The sequence below is a fragment of the Abramis brama genome (genome assembly GCF_963993115.1).
Source record: "Abramis brama genome assembly, chromosome: 21".
Lineage (NCBI taxonomy): Eukaryota > Metazoa > Chordata > Actinopteri > Cypriniformes > Leuciscidae > Abramis > Abramis brama.
The window spans coordinates 27,070,551-27,090,616 of NC_139983.1; the positions used below are offsets into that span (position 1 = coordinate 27,070,551).

Sequence of the window (20,066 nt, forward strand, 5' to 3'; positions counted from 1 at the left end):
TCAAGGTCAGATTTTAACGCTGACCACCAGTTATGCAATTTATTAAATGATGATTTTTAGCATATGTTAAAAATAAATACTGTGAAATATTACAATTTAAATAACTTTTCTATTTCAAAATTCCTTCAGAAATCAATATAATATGCTGATTTGGTAACATTTCTTATTATCATCAATGCTGAAAACAGCTGTGCTTTGAAACATTTTTTTCAGGATTTTTGGAGAAAGTTCAAAACAACAGCATTTAATAGAAACATAAATCTTTCGTAAAATTATAAATGTCTTTACTGTCCCTTTTGATCAATTTAATGTTAAGATTTTTTTTTTTTTTTGGTTAAAGTTTGATTATTTTGGATATTTTCATTAAAATGATATGCCATTACAAAACTGACAAAAATGTATGAATATGATGATTGCAATGATTTTCATAAAAAGACAAGGATTATGACTGAAATAAATGATCACAGGCTACAGTCTTCCATTCATATTGAAACATTTTGGTTTACTGCTGTTCATTTTCCTCACCCACAGTTCAAACACTGTGTGCATGATGATATAAAATCATGTGATTTTTATCAGAGCTGATAATACTGGTATTTTACATGGTTCATAATAAAACAACGCTGGTACTTCATCAGAAACATAAATGAACACCGTAAATCTGCTACACTTTCCCTCCAGTGGAGGGCACATATGTTCTGTAGTTTTATGGTCTTCATCAATCCCAAAGTTCGTGTCATTTAATGAAAGTACTTCTAGACCAGAGCCTGTTCCTGAGAGCGAAGGTCTGGCAAGATTGATTTAGCTCCCCGATATTTATAATTCAGTAAACGAGAAAACTGTACCCATATACTGTATTTTTACACACAATATCTTTCTTCTTGGCATTTTCTAATTACATTTCTTTCCCATGACAGATCTGCAGATCAATATTCTCTCTCGCTATAGAAATAAGAAACAAATACTGTGAAATTTCAGGCAAGAGGACGTGATTACAATTATTATGACCTGACTGCAATATACACATTTAAAAAAGTGCATGCGAAATCTGAACCGAACCGAAAGACCTGTCTGGATCAACTTGGCATTCGGATACCGTAGCCGATGCGAGTTGTTTGGTCAAAGTCACGCAGAAATGCAGTGAATGAATGATATGAGATGTGCATGTAGTATAGAGCTGAGAAAGCAGAGGGGAATGTGATTGGATAAGCACTCCAGAGGACTTACGTAGTGTGTGCGAGGTCCTGAGGTCTTTCCGCTGCCTCTGGGAACACGGGGTGAGGAGGCTCTCCCATCGGCATGCAGCCCAGAGATTTACTGATGGCATGGCTGAGCTTCTTTGCTGGAGACTTCTGTAAAACGAGCAGGAGCAAAAAAAAAATACTAAAGACAACCCAAAAATGCTTACATAGAATACAATAAAATAATAATTTCTGACTCGGTCTGTGATAAGAAGCCACATCAGTTCACAGACGGAAGTTATTTCAATCACTCGACTGATGCTAGAACGTGATTTTGGAGTAAAATATGCCGTTATTCTCATAAACTGAAATTTGCCGCTGTGCTAAGATAAAATGGTTAGCATTTTAGTTTCATCTAAATGAAATCACATAGCATGAAAATCTTAAAAATATTTACTCACCCTCATGTTGTTCCAAACCTGTGTGAATTTCTTTCTTCTGTTGAGCATAAAAGATTATATTTTGAAGAATGTCAGTAACCAAACAGTTGTGGGGCCCATTGACTTCCATAGTATTGTTTTTTCCTACTATGAAGTCAATGGGGACCAGAAACTGTTTAGTTATGCATAATCTTCAAAATATAATCTTGTATGTTCAACAGAAGAAAGAAATCCATACAGGTTTGGAACAACATGAGGGTGAGTAAATGATGAACTTGGGTGAACTATCCCTTTAATTAATTCTGACGATATAACAACAAGCTGCCAAATGTTTTCTTTCAAATGAGTCTACAGTGTATGAAGTCCAAAGGCTTCATGAACTATGTATTTTAATTTGGGTATGCCATTTCTTGGATGCAAGTTAACAGGTTAAGGTATTAGTTGTGTTGTTAAAGCTTATTTAAATACTGTTGAACTTGACAGAATTTTCTCTCTCCTGTTTTTTTTTAGGCTGCAGTGTCAAAGCCAACCAGAGAAAGCCAGAGAAAGCCCCAATTGTTGTATGCAATGGTGTGATTCATTGGCTAAAAAAAGAAAGCAAAATCAAAATAAACAAAGTAAAGATGAATTTGACAGATTTTTCAAGGTTTCTATAGATATCGCGATATATCGTTACCGTGAATTCTTTTGGCCACGATAAATGTAGTGTGAAAAATCTGATATCATGACAGCCCTGTTACATACAGTACTGTATGTTTCTGAAAAAAAAAAAATCTAATGGAATCCAATTATATGCAGTTTGGTGGCATAAAAGGGGAATTAATACATATTTGATCTGTACATAAAAAGTCGCAGACTTACTTCCCAAGTGAAGCTGGAACATTTGATATAATTTAATGTAGAAATATATTTTTTATTTATTTCATATAAGTTAATGAAAAATTCTCTTTGATTCAGCAAAATCCTTGTTCTGTGGTTAGAAAAAAAAATCTTTATCGGAGTGGAAAGAACGAGGGAGGGGGAAACTCTTATAATTGGATTTGGGAGGCAGTGCAATTCGTTTCCCAAGCTGTAATTTCCAGCAGTGTGACTGAGCTTTGGAACAACGCTTGAGTATTAAAAATGTAATCTATATAACTCATTGGCTTAAAAACATGAACCCCCTTGAAATCCTGAATTAGAGAAGAATGACGTTTAACAGAAAACAAAATACTTGCTGCTCATCCATCCCTGATTCAAGGCCAAACAATTTTGCAATAAACAAACTAACTAACGTTTGGGGTCAGTAAGATTTTTCACAAAAAAAAAAAAAATCATACTTTTACTTTACTTTTAACTGATTCAGCTAGGACATTTATAATGTTAGAAAATATTTCTATTTAAAAAAATGCTGTTCTTTTGAACCTTCTATTAATCAAAGGATCCTGAAAATAAATGTATCACGGTATCCACAAAATTATTAAGCAGCACAACTGTTTTCTACATTGATAATAATAAGAAATGTTGCTAGAGCAGTAAATCAGCATATTAGAATGACTTCTGAAGGATCATGTGACACTGAAGACTGGAGTAATGACGCTGAAAATTCAGCTTTGATCACAGGAATACATTACATTTTAAAATATATTCAAATAGAAAAGTTATTTTAAATTGTACTGTTTTTACTGTATGTTTGATCAGATGTCGCCTTAGTAAGACTTATTTCAAAAACATAAAAAAAAGTACTAACCCCAAACTTATGAACGGTAGTATAAATCATTGCCTTTTGTGCAGTTATAAGCTATTCAAAAATACCTGTGCTTTAGAGAACATCAGTGAGTGTAAAGCTTGGTATCTTACAGGAATAGAAAAATTGTCATAATTTATTCACCCTGATATTATTCCAAACCTGTATTATTTTCTTTCTTCAATAAAGTCAAACCTTCCATCTTTCCTTTAGAAATGGAAAACACAAATTTGACCTTTTCTGTGTATTCTTAAAGACTATGGGCCTGATTTATTAAACAGGGCAAAATAGCATGAAAGCCTATTCCAAAAAAACACTGATAGGAGTGGAAAGTTCTGCGCGTGATCTACTGACGACGCACACATTAAACGCACATACGCAGACACAACCGGATCATTCCCATAATGACCAACGCAATCTACCATGAGGAGTGCAAATTAGCATCTGCTTTTTTTGGCCGTTAAATAATGCCGCAAATACCAGTAAATTGACGGGCGCAAACCTAAGTAAATCGCGTTGCGTGATTCATTAAAATACTCTCCGCCCATAAATTTTGTGTTTTAAAGGGAAACTCCTACAAAAGCATATGCAATAAGATAAGCCGCAAAAATAACTGTATCCACGCCTTTTCAGCGCTAATTTTTCACTGCGTGTCTTTAGTAAATCTTGACAGTAGTTTTTTTTAAAGCTACACTGTGTAATAAGAAAAGTTTATTCTTAATGTCAATGTCAGTGTCATTTTTATTTGTATAGCACCATTCAAACAACACATGTTGACCAATGTGCTTTACACCATCTCAATAAAACAATACAACAATATTAGAACAAACTGATTAAAAAAAAAAAATATATAAATAGTAATAATCATTATCATCAAATAGATGAATAGGCCATTTCAAACAAGTGTGTCTTAAGTTGTACTTTAAAAACATGTACAGAATCAGCGTCCCTAACATGTGATGGTAAGCTATTCCAAAGTTTTGGAGCAACTACCCCAAAGGCACGATCCCCTTTCTGGCTTAGCTTGGTCCTCGGAACTTCTTAGCAAAAAACACTTTGTTCTTTCAAAATGATATGTGCTCATTACTGTGTAATTACTTCTACCAACTAATCAAGTATTCCCGTAAGCGTAGAATCTGCCATTTAGAATACATACGAGCGAGTCGCTCGAATGGCGGCAGCCATTTTGCGCCTCCATCTTGAAAATACATTAGCCAAAGAGGGACATACCTGGAAATTCAAGCTTCGCCTTTCGCGTTTTGACACTCAGTGGCACCGTGACGAATGCAAGGGGGAGATTACTCGCGACTGCCGGCAGATTTGAAATCATACGGCCACCGTAGGAGTTAAAACGCCCTCGGAATGGGAGGGGCTAGAAAGTAACATTTAGTTGGTAGTCATAAACAATTTCACCGGTAGATGGGAGAAAATCCTACACAGTGTAGCTTTAATGCCAAAAGAGGGTTTGTGCTGGCTCAAGCTGTTAGTAAATCTGCCATTATATAGGTTAAAAATGTGCTAACATTAGCAAAAAATCAGTTTGACTTATTCAGTGTTTTAAGCAAAATAGACAAATATAAAGTCTAATTATGTGTCCAGAAATTACAGTTTCAGCCAATAATTTTCCTTGGAGCACTATGCTGAACCTAAGACGGCTTCTGTGATTAATGACTTCAATTTTGTTCTATTCCTCTAACAAAACCATTTTCCACTATGAATATAGAGTATTATAATTATGTACCGTTATGGCCCATTTATTGTAACTTTAGAGCAATATAAATCACCATTCACTTTCATTATAAGCTAAAAAACAGCTTGGTTATTATGCATAACATCTCTTTTTTGTGTGTATTTCATGGAAGAAAGAAAATAATGACATGAGGGTGAGTAACGACGGCTGAATTTTTATTTTTGGGTGAACTATCCCTTGAAAGTGACGGTACGTACCCATGAGGAATGCTCCTTCATCTGGTGCTGGTTGCTATGAGGGCCGCTGGCATGACCACGCCAGAAACAGCTCTGACAAAGCTGGTAGCCATGGCACTGCTGGCAGCGGTACCGGAAACCCATCATGCTCTCACTCCGGCAATACGAACATTCCACTGGATGGAAGACTGTGGGACACCAGCACAAAGGGTTTCAGGCATTCGCAAGCCTTGTTTTAGTCATATTTTGTGAGTGAGGTGTCCAGACGTAGTGGGCGATGGGAAATAAGTCATTAAAAACCCACATGCAATCTCACAACCCTTCAATCGCAGCACGTACCATTCTCTACATTAGCGAGTCGGTGCATGAGAGGTAGCCATACAAGGTACTGCGGGGGTGGATCTGCCATCAACACATCCAAAAACGTATTCAGCAAGATCTTCTTCTGGCAAAGCACAGATAAGACACTCTCAGCGAAAGCCTCTAAGTCTTCCAGACAGGTTGAATGAGATCCCGATCGTTTTAAAGGGACTCTAGCTGTTATTTGAAGCAGATTAGTGTACTCACCTGCTGAGGGAAGCATGTTCTCACAGAGTGCTCGGTGTAGCCAAACGAAGGCCCCTCGAACACTGCCGTAGGGAGCTTCAGCACTTCCCTCAGGAACTGGTCAAATTTGGCATAGACCATCACCCCATTGGAGTCTGATATTTGGGAAAATATATCTGAAAGAGAAAGAAGTGATTTTAAGTTATGCTATGTTGTGGATAAATATTTATAACCATTAATAAAAATTAAAAAAATTAAAAAAGTCTATGAAAGTGAAAAATGCATTATTATTTCACACAAAAAATGTCCAAGGTAATATAATATGATGAAACAGCACTTTTGTACTGGTGTGATTTCATCAAACAATGCACAGCATTTTGAACAGAACTGCATATACAGCTAAAATAACTGGTGGGATGAAAATAAATCTTTTTTTATTTTAAATTAGTGATAAGATGCCTTTTAATACCTTTAATGAGTATTCAGCAAACATTTAAGAGGATAGTTCACCCAAAAATCACAATTTAAGTTGTTCCAAAACCTGTATGAGTTTCTTTCTTCTGCTTAAAACAAAAGAAAATATTTTGGAGAATGTCAGTAATCAAACAGTTGATGGGCCCATTTGACTTCCATAGTATATTTTTTTTCTTCCCATACTATGAAAATCAATGGGGCCAATCAACTGTTTGGTTAACCATATTCTTCAAAATATCTTCTTTTGTGTTCAGCAGAAGGAAGAAATTCATACATGTTTTGAAACAACTTGAGGGTGAGTAAATGATGACAGAATTTTCATTTTAGGGTGAACTATCCCTAGATTCTTTTGGGAATTAAATTTTAGGTTCAGTACACATCATGTACAAAAGAGGGAGCCAAACTCTCAGTGAAACGTCTTGCATAAAAGCCCTTGTGTATAATTTTAAATTAAAAGTTTGTGTATATGCCCCCAAAATAGACTTATTTTATATCAAATCACATTTCATGAGCTTAGTCTATAAAATAAAGTAATACTGACAGTTTAGTAGAAAGAAATGTAGCAATTTAGCAATTTAACTACCTGAATACATTCAATGCTAATCAATAAACATGATGTACAGCATATGAACTCCAGAAAATATCCATAGTGTCTTTGTAAAATTATTACTTTTGAATAGCTGTATAAAAGGCTTGATACTCACAGCGTAATTTGTCCAGTATTTTACCGCCACACATTGTAGCTAGCATTGCCTTCATAGCAAACACTGTGAGTTTCCCATGGCCTTCACTGAAACAAAAACAACACATTATCAGAAGACATTCTGTTATAACAATTCAAAGCCATGGGGTCCTTTAAATTCCAGTCAATGTTTGGATTACACCAATCTTCATACTCTTTATATACAATCTTTTGGAAAAAGACTTTGACTACATGTTAATAGTGTTAGAACAGGCCCACAACCCCACGGCCAAACACCTTATTGGTACTTTTCAGTCCAGTGTTGGGAAGTAAGTAGCCTAACAGAAAGTAGCAATGCTACAAACTAAACTACATTATAGCTTAACAGCAGCTCTTTTTGTTTATTGTGTAGCTTTTTCAGTTGCTAGCTACTTTTTTCAACAGCATGACAAAAAGCTCCATCGCCCTTTTTGTCACATCACGTGCACACAGCTTTATAACCAAGCAAGCTAAAATGTCCTCTAGCTGATTTGTAGTGTTGAAATGTCTGATTCAGTGAATTGGTTCGTTTGAATGATTCATGTAAATGAACCAGTTCAAAAACGACTCACTAATTCATTTGAGTCCATGCAGCAGCACTTTTTTTGTCATTTAAAAAAAAAAACATTACTGTTTGTCAGTTTTTAACTTTAGTTGTGCTTAGTGTAAATTTTAAAATTTATTTAAAATGTAATACTGTCAACCCTGATTGAGATAATTTAATGACACTGTTAAATGTAATCTTGCAAATGTGAAAATGATTATCCAAATATCCACTTTTCATACTGTACATTATAATGTTGTGATGCCTAAATTTTAGCCATCAACTTGCACCATTTTACAATGATTGATTGATTGATTTTATTTTTATTTATAGTAGAAAGCCCCTCACATGACATGAAGAGGAAATAAAAACAAGATATTGTGCTGAACAAAAGTAAATGTGACCAGATCTTTTAAATTTTACCATAATGAGGTGCAATATCTTAGTAAGTAACATAATTAAGTTATCTACCTTTTGGATCAGCCTTCACGTCGGAAGCGTGTTAACGGTGCCTTAAAATGCTGCCTCCGTAGGCGGCTCACTATGTTTTGGAAAAGAGCATATGCCTTCCAAACATTCACTCTTGTCACGATGCATATGACTCACAGTCCATCAGGTTTGGAGGGACATACTGCCACAAGGGACCCCCTGAGAGAAAAACAAATCTCCCTCACTGACAACACACCTGTCATAAGTGGCCACGATGAAGTTTAGCAGCAGGCCGATGGACTGCTCCACGTTTATCTGGTGGGTGGTGGGCAGCCGCTTGTTGAGCTGGTAGAAGATGGAGGACAAAATGGTCTCCAGGCGTGACACATTAATCTCTGCGTTGTGGTCTAATGTGCTCAACCCATTGTCACGGAAAGCTTCGATCATGTTCCACACGTCCACCAAGTGAACTACGACAGGAAAAGTATACAAATGAGATGATCAAAAACAAGATTTTTTTTTTTCCATAGTAGAACAAATGTACTTGATATACAACCAAAGTGACTTCATACATCACAAAATACAAAAATATGGCATTTTAAAGTAAAGAGAACTTGTAAAAAGGACTTACGGTTGCATCGTTTCTGAACAAATCGTAGCTTACATGCCGTCCTATATGTTGAGAGGCGAATTACATCAAAGTTTTGTGCCCCTGGGGAAAATTCCATGCATCAGTATTGTCACTTTCAGAAGTCCCTTGTTCAAATTATAAATCTGACATTATTTACTCATCCTCTTGTTGTTCCAAACTGTATGACTTTCTTTCTTCCATGGAACATAACAATAAAGTAAACAAGGATCCAGGCTGTCAAGCTCCAAAATGACAAAAATCCACCACCTGTCACATTAGCCAATTCTTGGCAAAATTTTGTCAGCAAACAAAGAGCCAATAGCTTCATGGGCAGTGCTCTGACATATATAGCACAGCTGTGACTCTGGCGACCCACATTCAATTCCCGACTCGAGGTCCTTTGCCGATCCCGTACCCTTCTCTCTACCCCGTACTTTCCTGTCTGATCTCTACACTGTCCTATCCAATAAAGGCATAAAAAAGGCCAAAGGGATAGTTCACCCAAAAGTGAAAATTCATTAATTACTCACCCTTATGTCATTTCAAACCCGTAAGACTTTCGTTCATCTTCAGAACACAAATGAAGATCTTTTAGATGAAATCTGAGAGCTTTCTGTCCCTCCATTGACAGCTACGAAACTACCACTTTGACACTTCAAAAAGTTTATAAAGAAATCGTAAAACTAATCCATATGAATTGAACGGTTTGGGCAACATTTTCTGAAGACACGATCGCTTTATATGATGAACAGATTGAAAATAGGCTTTTATTCACATATAAAAATTCATCAACTCACATATCAGTTGTGGTAAACGGAAGCTTAAGCATGTTTGCTTGACGTGCGAGAACCAATGAGGTTAATTCTCATTACGCAACACGTTTGAACTTCCGCAAGAACCAATGAGGTTAATTCTGGTGTAACGCAACACATTTGAGCTTCAGCAAGAACCAATGCGGTTCATTCTCGTGTTACGCAGCGCATTTGAGCTTCAGCAAGAACCAATGATGTTCATTCTCATGTTACGCAGCACGTTTGAGCTTCCGCAAGAACCAATGAGGTTCATTCTCATGTTACGCAGCACGTTTGAGCTTCAGCAAGAACCAATGATGTTCATTCTCATGTTACGCAGCACGTTTGAGCTTCCGCAAGAACCAATGAGGTTCATTCTCATGTTACGCAGCACGTTTGAGCTTCAGCAAGAACCAATGATGTTCATTCTCATGTTACGCAGCACGTTTGAGCTTCCGCAAGAACCAATGAGGTTCATTCTTGTGTTACGCAGCGCGTTTGAGCTTCAGCAAGAACCAATGATGTTCATTCTTGTGTTACGCAGCGCGTTTGAGCTTCAGCAAGAACCAATGATGTTCATTCTCGTGTTACGCAGTGCGTTTGAGCTTCAGCAAGAACCAATGATGTTCATTCTCATGTTACGCAGCACGTTTGAGCTTCAGCAAGAACCAATGATGTTCATTCTTGTGTTACGCAGCACGTTTGAGCTTCAGCAAGAACCAATGATGTTCATTCTTGTGTTACGCAGCACGTTTGAGCTTCAGCAAGAACCAATGATGTTCATTCTCGTGTTACGCAGTGCGTTTGAGCTTCAGCAAGAACCAATGATGTTCATTCTCGTGTTACGCAGTGCATTTGAGCTTCAGCAAGAACCAATGATGTTCATTCTCGTGTTACGCAGTGCAGTTGAGCTTCAGCGAGAACCAATGATGTTCATTCTCATGTTACGCAGCACGTTTGAGCTTCAGCAAGAACCAATGATGTTCATTCTCGTGTTACGCAGCGCGTTTGAGCTTCCGCAAGAACCAGTGATGTTCATTCTTGAGTTACGCAGTGCAGTTGAGCTTCAGCGAGAACCAATGATGTTCATTCTCATGTTACGCAGCACGTTTGAGCTTCAGCAAGAACCAATGATGTTCATTCTCGTGTTACGCAGTGCAGTTGAGCTTCAGCGAGAACCAATGATGTTCATTCTCATGTTACGCAGCACGTTTGAGCTTCAGCAAGAACCAATGATGTTCATTCTTGTGTTACGCAGCACGTTTGAGCTTCAGCAAGAACCAATGATGTTCATTCTCGTGTTACGCAGTGCGTTTGAGCTTCAGCAAGAACCAATGATGTTCATTCTCATGTTACGCAGCACGTTTGAGCTTCAGCAAGAACCAATGATGTTCATTCTCGTGTTACGCAGTGCATTTGAGCTTCAGCAAGAACCAAAGATGTTCATTCTCGTGTTACGCAGCACGTTTGAGCTTCAGCAAGAACCAATGATGTTCATTCTCGTGTTACGCAGCACGTTTGAGCTTCAGCAAGAACCAATGATGTTCATTCTCGTGTTACGCAGCACGTTTGAGCTTCCGCAAGAACCAATGAGGTTCATTCTCATGTTACGCAGTGCATTTGAGCTTCAGCAAGAACCAATGATGTTCATTCTCGTGTTACGCAGTGCATTTGAGCTTCAGCAAGAACCAAAGATGTTAATTCTCGTGTTACGCAGTGCGTTTGAGCTTCAGCAAGAACCAATGATGTTCATTCTCGTGTTACGCAGCACGTTTGAGCTTCCGCAAGAACCAGTGATGTTCATTCTTGAGTTACGCAGCGTGTTTGAGCTTCAGCAAGAACCAATGATGTTCATTCTCGTGTTACGCAGCACGTTTGAGCTTCCGCAAGAACCAGTGATGTTCATTCTTGAGTTACGCAGCACGTTTGAGCTTCCGCAAGAACCAATGAGGTTCATTCTCTTGTAACGCAACACGTTTGAGCTTCAGTAAGAACCAATGCGGTTCATTCTCGTGTTACGCAGCGCATTTGAGCTTCAGCAAGAACCAATGCGGTTCATTCTCGTGTTACGCAGCGCATTTGAGCTTCAGCAAGAACCAATGAGGTTCATTCTTGTGTTACGCAGCACGTTTGAGCTTCAGCAAGAACCAATGAGGTTCATTCTCTTGTAACGCAGCACGTTTGAGCTTCAGCAAGAACCAATGATGTTCATTCTTGTGTTACGCAGCATGTTTGAGCTTCAGCAAGAACCAATGAGGTTCATTCTCTTGTAACGCAGCACGTTTGAGCTTCAGCAAGAACCAATGATGTTCATTCTCGTGTTACACAGTGCGTTTGAGCTTCAGCAAGAACCAATGATGTTCATTCTCGTGTTACGCAGTGCGTTTGAGCTTCAGCAAGAACCAATGATGTTCATTCTCGTGTTACGCAACACGTTTGAGCTTCAGCAAGAACCAATGATGTTCATTCTCGTGTTACGCAGCACGTTTGAGCTTCAGCAAGAACCAATGATGTTCATTCTCGTGTTACGCAGCACGTTTGAGCTTCAGCAAGAACCAATGAGGTTCATTCTCATGTTACGCAGCACGTTTGAGCTTCCACAAGAACCAATGATGTTCATTCTCATGTTACGCAGCACGTTTGAGCTTCAGCAAGAACCAATGATGTTCATTCTCGTGTTACGCAGCACGTTTGAGCTTCCGCAAGAACCAATGAGGTTCATTCTCATGTTACGCAGCACGTTTGAGCTTCAGCAAGAACCAATGATGTTCATTCTCGTGTTACGCAGTGCATTTGAGCTTCAGCAAGAACCAATGATGTTCATTCTCGTGTTACGCAGTGCAGTTGAGCTTCAGCAAGAACCAATGATGTTCATTCTCGTGTTACACAGTGCGTTTGAGCTTCAGCAAGAACCAATGATGTTCATTCTCGTGTTACGCAGCACGTTTGAGCTTCCGCAAGAACCAATGAGGTTCATTCTCATGTTACGCAGCACGTTTGAGCTTCAGCAAGAACCAATGATGTTCATTCTCGTGTTACGCAGTGCATTTGAGCTTCAGCAAGAACCAATGATGTTCATTCTCGTGTTACGCAGCACGTTTGAGCTTCCGCAAGAACCAGTGATGTTCATTCTTGAGTTACGCAGCGTGTTTGAGCTTCAGCAAGAACCAATGATGTTCATTCTCGTGTTACGAAGCGTGTTTGAGCTTCAGCAAGAACCAATGATGTTCATTCTCGTGTTACGCAGCACGTTTGAGCTTCCGCAAGAACCAGTGATGTTCATTCTTGAGTTACGCAGTGCGTTTGAGCTTCAGCAAGAACCAATGAGGTTCATTCTCTTGTAACGCAACACGTTTGAGCTTCAGTAAGAACCAATGAGGTTCATTCTTGTGTTACGCAGCGCATTTGAGCTTCAGCAAGAACCAATGAGGTTCATTCTTGTGTTACGCAGCGCATTTGAGCTTCAGCAAGAACCAATGATGTTCATTCTCGTGTAACGCAACACATTTGAGCTTCAGCAAGAACCAATGAGGTTCATTCTCGTGTAACCCAACACATTTGAGCTTCAGCAAGAACCAATGAGGTTCATTCTTGTGTTACGCAGCGCATTTGAGCTTCAGCAAGAACCAATGATGTTCATTCTCGTGTAACGCAACACATTTGAGCTTCAGCAAAAACCAATGAGGTTCATTCTCGTGTAACCCAACACATTTGAGCTTCAGCAAGAACCAATGAGGTTCATTCTTGAGTTACGCAGCACGTTTGAGCTTCAGCAAGAACCAATGATGTTCATTCTCGTGTTACGCAGCGTGTTTGAGCTTCAGCAAGAACCAATGATGTTCATTCTCGTGTTACGCAGTGCAGTTGAGCTTCAGCAAGAACCAATGATGTTCATTCTCTTGTTACGCAGTGCGTTTGAGCTTCAGCAAGAACCAATGATGTTCATTCTCGTGTTACGCAGTGCGTTTGAGCTTCAGCAAGAACCAATGATGTTCATTCTCGTGTTACGCAACACGTTTGAGCTTCAGCAAGAACCAATGATGTTCATTCTCGTGTTACGCAGCACGTTTGAGCTTCAGCAAGAACCAATGATGTTCATTCTCGTGTTACGCAGCACGTTTGAGCTTCAGCAAGAACCAATGAGGTTCATTCTCATGTTACGCAGCACGTTTGAGCTTCCGCAAGAACCAATGATGTTCATTCTCATGTTACGCAGCACGTTTGAGCTTCAGCAAGAACCAATGATGTTCATTCTCGTGTTACGCAGCACGTTTGAGCTTCCGCAAGAACCAATGAGGTTCATTCTCATGTTACGCAGCACGTTTGAGCTTCAGCAAGAACCAATGATGTTCATTCTCGTGTTACGCAGTGCATTTGAGCTTCAGCAAGAACCAATGATGTTCATTCTCGTGTTACGCAGTGCAGTTGAGCTTCAGCAAGAACCAATGATGTTCATTCTCGTGTTACACAGTGCGTTTGAGCTTCAGCAAGAACCAATGATGTTCATTCTCGTGTTACGCAGCACGTTTGAGCTTCCGCAAGAACCAATGAGGTTCATTCTCATGTTACGCAGCACGTTTGAGCTTCAGCAAGAACCAATGATGTTCATTCTCGTGTTACGCAGTGCATTTGAGCTTCAGCAAGAACCAATGATGTTCATTCTCGTGTTACGCAGCACGTTTGAGCTTCCGCAAGAACCAGTGATGTTCATTCTTGAGTTACGCAGCGTGTTTGAGCTTCAGCAAGAACCAATGATGTTCATTCTCGTGTTACGCAGCGTGTTTGAGCTTCCGCAAGAACCAGTGATGTTCATTCTTGAGTTACGCAGTGCGTTTGAGCTTCAGCAAGAACCAATGAGGTTCATTCTCTTGTAACGCAACACGTTTGAGCTTCAGTAAGAACCAATGAGGTTCATTCTTGTGTTACGCAGCGCATTTGAGCTTCAGCAAGAACCAATGAGGTTCATTCTTGTGTTACGCAGCGCATTTGAGCTTCAGCAAGAACCAATGATGTTCATTCTCGTGTAACGCAACACATTTGAGCTTCAGCAAGAACCAATGAGGTTCATTCTCGTGTAACCCAACACATTTGAGCTTCAGCAAGAACCAATGAGGTTCATTCTTGTGTTACGCAGTGCAGTTGAGCTTCAGCAAGAACCAATGATGTTCATTCTCGTGTTACGCAGTGCAGTTGAGCTTCAGCAAGAACCAATGATGTTCATTCTCGTGTTACGCAGTGCGTTTGAGCTTCAGCAAGAACCAATGATGTTCATTCTCGTGTTACGCAGCACGTTTGAGCTTCCGCAAGAACCAATGAGGTTCATTCTCGTGTTACGCAGTGCATTTGAGCTTCAGCAAGAACCAATGATGTTCATTCTCGTGTTACGCAACACGTTTGAGCTTCAGCAAGAACCAATGATGTTCATTCTCGTGTTACGCAGTGCATTTGAGCTTCAGCAAGAACCAATGATGTTCATTCTCGTGTTACGCAGCACGTTTGAGCTTCCGCAAGAACCAGTGATGTTCATTCTTGAGTTACGCAGCGTTTGAGCTTCAGCAAGAACCAATGATGTTCATTCTCGTGTTACGCAGCACGTTTGAGCTTCAGCAAGAACCAATGATGTTCATTCTCGTGTTACGCAGTGCATTTGAGCTTCAGCAAGAACCAATGATGTTCATTCTCGTGTTACGCAGCACGTTTGAGCTTCCGCAAGAACCAGTGATGTTCATTCTTGAGTTACGCAGCGTTTGAGCTTCAGCAAGAACCAATGATGTTCATTCTCGTGTTACGCAGCGTGTTTGAGCTTCAGCAAGAACCAATGATGTTCATTCTCATGTTACGCAGCACGTTTGAGCTTCAGCAAGAACCAATGATGTTCATTCTCGTGTTACGCAGTGCGTTTGAGCTTCAGCAAGAACCAATGATGTTCATTATCGTGTTACGCAGCGTGTTTGAGCTTCCGCAAGAACCAGTGATGTTCATTCTTGAGTTACGCAGTGCGTTTGAGCTTTCGCAAGAAAGAATGAGGTTCATTCTCGTGTTACGCAGCATATTTGAGCTTCAGCAAGAGGTTTGTTCTCGCACATCAAGCATGTTCGGTTGAGCTTCTGTTTATGTTCACCGATCAATGTTTAAATGTGAATAAAAGCCTTAATTAAATCTGTTCATAATATAAAGTGATCGAGTCTCTTCAGAAAATATAGGCTAAGCCCCTTTTTAAAGTGTCAAAGTCTTAGTTGCCTATGTCTGGAGAGATAAAAGGAGGGACAGAAAGCTCTCAGATTTCAAAAATATCAAAAATATCTTCATTTGTGTTTCGAAGATGTTACTGGTTACTTGCTCTGTTAGTGCGGTTCATTTGAATAAGCGTGAACACTGCCATCCAAACCCTGGTGAGCACCAAACAAGCGGACCGAGCCCCCTGAAAACATGGGTCTCAGTCACCTTGAAAACGAACTCTGGTGTGGTTCGACTAAATGATAGAATTTTATTTTTGGGAGATCTATCTTTTCAGAAATGTGTATTCTATGATATGCACAAAAATGCTCTCGTACTTTGTGAATATATACAGTAAAGCAGCTATGTAATATTTGTACTGCATAGTTTTAATTTGTCCATCAACCTGGTTCTGGTGTTTTCTCAAAATCAGTTTTGCCTTCCAACCAGAGATGAAGATTATGCCAGTCTATTGCCCTGTGGCAGTGAAGGGTGAATAGGATTCGACAAGGCCTCTGTGTATGCGTGTGTGGTGAATTGTGCAGGAAATGTTGTTAACTCTGAAAGCAACTCACTCATCTCCATGAAGAGCTGTCTCTTCTCCACCATGGACTTGCTGCTTTTACTTCCCTCTTCAATCATTCTACACAACACAAACAGTCCATTTAATACCACAGCTTAACCACGGCCTCATTACGAACACGCAACTCACACTAACAACAAAAATCACAAGATAGCATTTGAATATGTACCTGCAAATATTTTAAATGTATTTCATAAATAATTTACAAAGAAATGTCAATGTAGCAATTAGCAATGTACAGCTAAAAAGAAACAACAGCACTACAGCTATTAAATTAATAGTTTTAATCAAGGCTTTAAGCAAGACTCAATCTATATTCCACATTCATATTCCTGGATCAACATTCCAATCAACCAATCAGCTCAAATTCTATGGCTTTTTACAAGCATGACAGTTTGCATATGAATTAAGTGTTGTTGAGCTAATTATTCATTTAACCAACGTTTAAGTCGTGAAATACATGCTGTTAATTAAAACACTGTAGAATCATTTAGTTACTGTAAGAATAAAAACAATATTATAGCTATAACACAAAATAATTTTTGAAGTGAAGCCTACATGACGAATTAAGTTGTGTGCACATGCCTTACAAAGCATAAATCTGTATCCAGATTTCCGAAGAATTATTTTGACATTTGTAATACAAAATGTTGAGGTGTCTCGTCCGTCAGCTGATATTCGCTACTGTAATGAAGATGAACATAACTTTTAATAAGCAGGGGAAAGTCCCGGCTTTAAACAAATAACCATTTAAATGTTTAGGAAGTTTGAGTTGTAAGAATATACAGGAAGATCTCAGATATAAAAACGCTGACTCTTTAGGTAAGGTTTTCTCATTCAAATCAGATGATTTCCTATTAATTCAATAGAATGTGAGGGAACACAGTGGCTTCACTTTTTTATGACGCAATGAGCAAACCAGCTCTCTATATAGATCAGTGGTTAGCACTAAATTTTCTGATAGGAATGTTGTTCGGACAGGAACATGTTTTAACTTGGCAAAATCACGGTGAATGACTGGCTTTAGCAAACTCATGCATTTCTTCAGTCTATGGAAACTCCTGAACACTCTATTACTCACCTGTCAGGTTGGCTGGGACTCAGAGAAGGTGATGCAAAGGAACCAGGAAGCTCCTACATAAGGAAAAACATTTTGATGTTGACATCAGGGGAAATACCCCTCCCCCCAATCCAACCCACACACAGATACAAAAATAAACTCTGGAATAAATCCCCAGTTCACAAAAGGGCATTTGAGTTCTCTTGCTCTATGCAAGTGCTGATTATGTATGACAATAGGGTCTGTACAGGCTGCATCCTGAGAGCTAATGAAACAAGAGCCGCTAAGGAGCCACTTTAGAGACAGGCAGAGAACACATCAGCAATGAAGGAAGAATTCTTACTATAATGACTGTGAAAAGGATTACTATAATATATAATAGATTAGCATTTGCGGTGAATAAAAGTAATGTGCAGAGACAAGAACAACTTAATGACTGTGTGTATATACAGTATTTAATGCATATAATATTTAAGTAATATGCAGTTATTATTGCTCTCAAGTAACTAGCACTTACATCATCAACAAAGCATTACATCAGTTGTCAAGTCACATTTACTTTTTCCATAAGTGGAAGGGATTTTTTTTTTAAATTCAACTGACTCAACTTGTGAATCGTTTCAACAAAAACATTTGTTCTCATTCATTTACTAATTCAATGACCATTTTTGCAGGTTACAAGTTGTGTGAGTGATACATTAATCATTCACTCACCCATTCACAACCTTTTTAAACAAGACTTTTTATAATTAAAAAATGTGTATAATCTACAAAGAGAGTGTTTAAATATAAGCGTTTCTAAAAGTTACAAAAATGAAGATTTATTTTCCCCAAACTGCAGAGCAAACCTGAAATCATGCGATACATTCAGTTCATCCACGATCAAGTTGATTCATAACAAAATGTTTTGTCCTGTTCAGCTGTGAGTCTTCAAAACAGCGACTGAATTAAGAATAGCATATTTCTATTTTTTATTTTAGGTCTACTATTCCTGCCAAATCTTTATCTATCATATATTTATATACAGAGCTTTTTCAAAGTAATTAGCCACTCAGCATTTTCACATCGATACCATAGGGAAAAACTGGCATATAGATATTTTAGGTATATTAGGCTGCTGTCACTTTAAGACCCGATGAACAGATCCATTATACTGTTACACATGCGTTTTCTTTTTCAACTATTTATGCTCACGTAAAACATAATTGACCGTGTTTACGTGAATACTTGCCAAGACATTATTTTGTGTGTATTTGACTGTTTAAGTGCAATAAGCAGCGAAAAAGAACTCTTTGGGTGTGAGCACAAAATCTGCAGGAATGACTAAAATTATGCGCAATACACACAATCCTACGACGAAATTCAAGCCCTGCAACACCAACAATATTCATGCGGAGCAAATGAAACGAGTGAGTGAGGGGAGGCGGGTTTGTGTGTCAACTCGCTGTCGGAGAGGTGAGAGCGCGATAAAGCGCAGATGGTATCGTGTCTATTCTGCATAAAATGAGTTAGTTTCATATATTTTAGTATCGATATGTATCGAAAAATCTATATTTTTTGCCAACACTACATTTGCTATTGCTGTGATCTCATGTGAGTGACAGCCTGGGTGTCCCGCCCTCACACCAGTAAACACATCATAAGAGAAGAGAAGAGACGAAAGAAAGTTATTTTTGATTAAAGATAATGAGGGCATATGAATAAGAATATGCACAGATAAATCATTTATAATATTGCAATATTCCATTAAAAAAAAAACTGTGTCCATTTTGATTTCATGTTGACTTCAGTGACAGGAAGGCAGTGGGAGAAACTTCAGTGAACCAATAAATAAATGAGTCGGTGCATGGAAGTGAACAAGATTCGTTCACATAAAAGATTCGCTCAAAGGCACCGATTCGTTCAAAAACACCACTAGAAAGCATTATGTCATTCCTGACCGTAAAAGACACTGCTGACGTTATGACTTCTGGCTTCAAATCATCCCGTCCGTTTTGCTAGTCTAATCGCATCTTGCAGTGCTACTATTGAGTGAGTGAATGTAAGGCCCACTGTAGAAGATAGAAGTAATACACCGCACCTCTACAATGACTCGCGCTTTGACGTGACTCAATGTGAGGATTTTGATTAACCATCGGAAATACACTGTACAAACACTCGTATCCTTTTTAAAATAGCAATACACCCACAATGGCAACGTCTAAGCATAATGCATACTGCCTTATTAAAAAATTTAACTATATATGTATTGAATGTTAAATAAATAAGATGCTATCAGGTGCATAAATACAGATCCACAAGATGATATTCTGAGGACGCATTTGGTCGTGTGCCCTGTTTGTATTTGCATCTGAATGTGAAAGAATCATAAGCGGATGATCTTACCAGCGAGAGGAAATCACGCAGGTCGCGCGACCATCATCAGCATCTGATGAGAGCGATCAACGGTCTCGCACTCGATTCCTGGCGTATCATCATCATCTTCATCATAGCTTTCTTTCGTTTCACTTTTTTTTTTTTTTAATATAGACTTACAATCACCGACCTAATAATACGCAATTTGGTAGCGCTGCGCTTCCCCATCGTCACATTTGTGCCGTGGTTACCGTTCGTTCCGTTTGATTCGGTCTTGTAGGAACTGCAGCACAGGCTGCGCGAGCGCTTCTCTGAGCATCAGCCAACAGCAGAGGACAGCAGAGCACTCCTGCCTTTCCCATTACTGGTGCATCACTATTGCTCTTCATATGCACGATTATTACAAAGCCATTAGCCGACCGTTAGTTTTATGCAATGCTGTG

At 38.9% G+C, this 20,066-nt stretch overlaps 1 protein-coding gene across 8 annotated transcripts in view; it reads right to left on the reverse strand.

The window, feature by feature from the left end:
• Nucleotides 1–19,797, reverse strand: part of dtnbb (dystrobrevin, beta b) — a 46,300-nt gene extending 26,503 nt beyond the window's left edge. For 7 of the 8 annotated variants that reach the window (XM_084097042.1, XM_084097041.1, XM_084097040.1 and 4 more), the window contains exons 1-10: nt 19,654–19,797; nt 17,290–17,342; nt 16,201–16,268; nt 8,619–8,699; nt 8,244–8,457; nt 6,998–7,083; nt 5,841–5,995; nt 5,613–5,718; nt 5,295–5,461; nt 1,228–1,352 (exon numbers count right to left, since the gene is read on the reverse strand). In XM_084097042.1, the coding sequence (XP_083953168.1) occupies nt 1,228–1,352; nt 5,295–5,461; nt 5,613–5,718; nt 5,841–5,995; nt 6,998–7,083; nt 8,244–8,457; nt 8,619–8,699; nt 16,201–16,267 (1,001 nt within the window). In that variant the 5' untranslated portion in view covers nt 16,268; nt 17,290–17,342; nt 19,654–19,797. The remainder of the gene's footprint in view (nt 1–1,227; nt 1,353–5,294; nt 5,462–5,612; nt 5,719–5,840; nt 5,996–6,997; nt 7,084–8,243; nt 8,458–8,618; nt 8,700–16,200; nt 16,269–17,289; nt 17,343–19,653) is intronic. The other variant, XM_084097036.1, reaches the window with a different exon arrangement.
• Between the last annotated feature and the right edge of the window lie 269 nt (nt 19,798–20,066).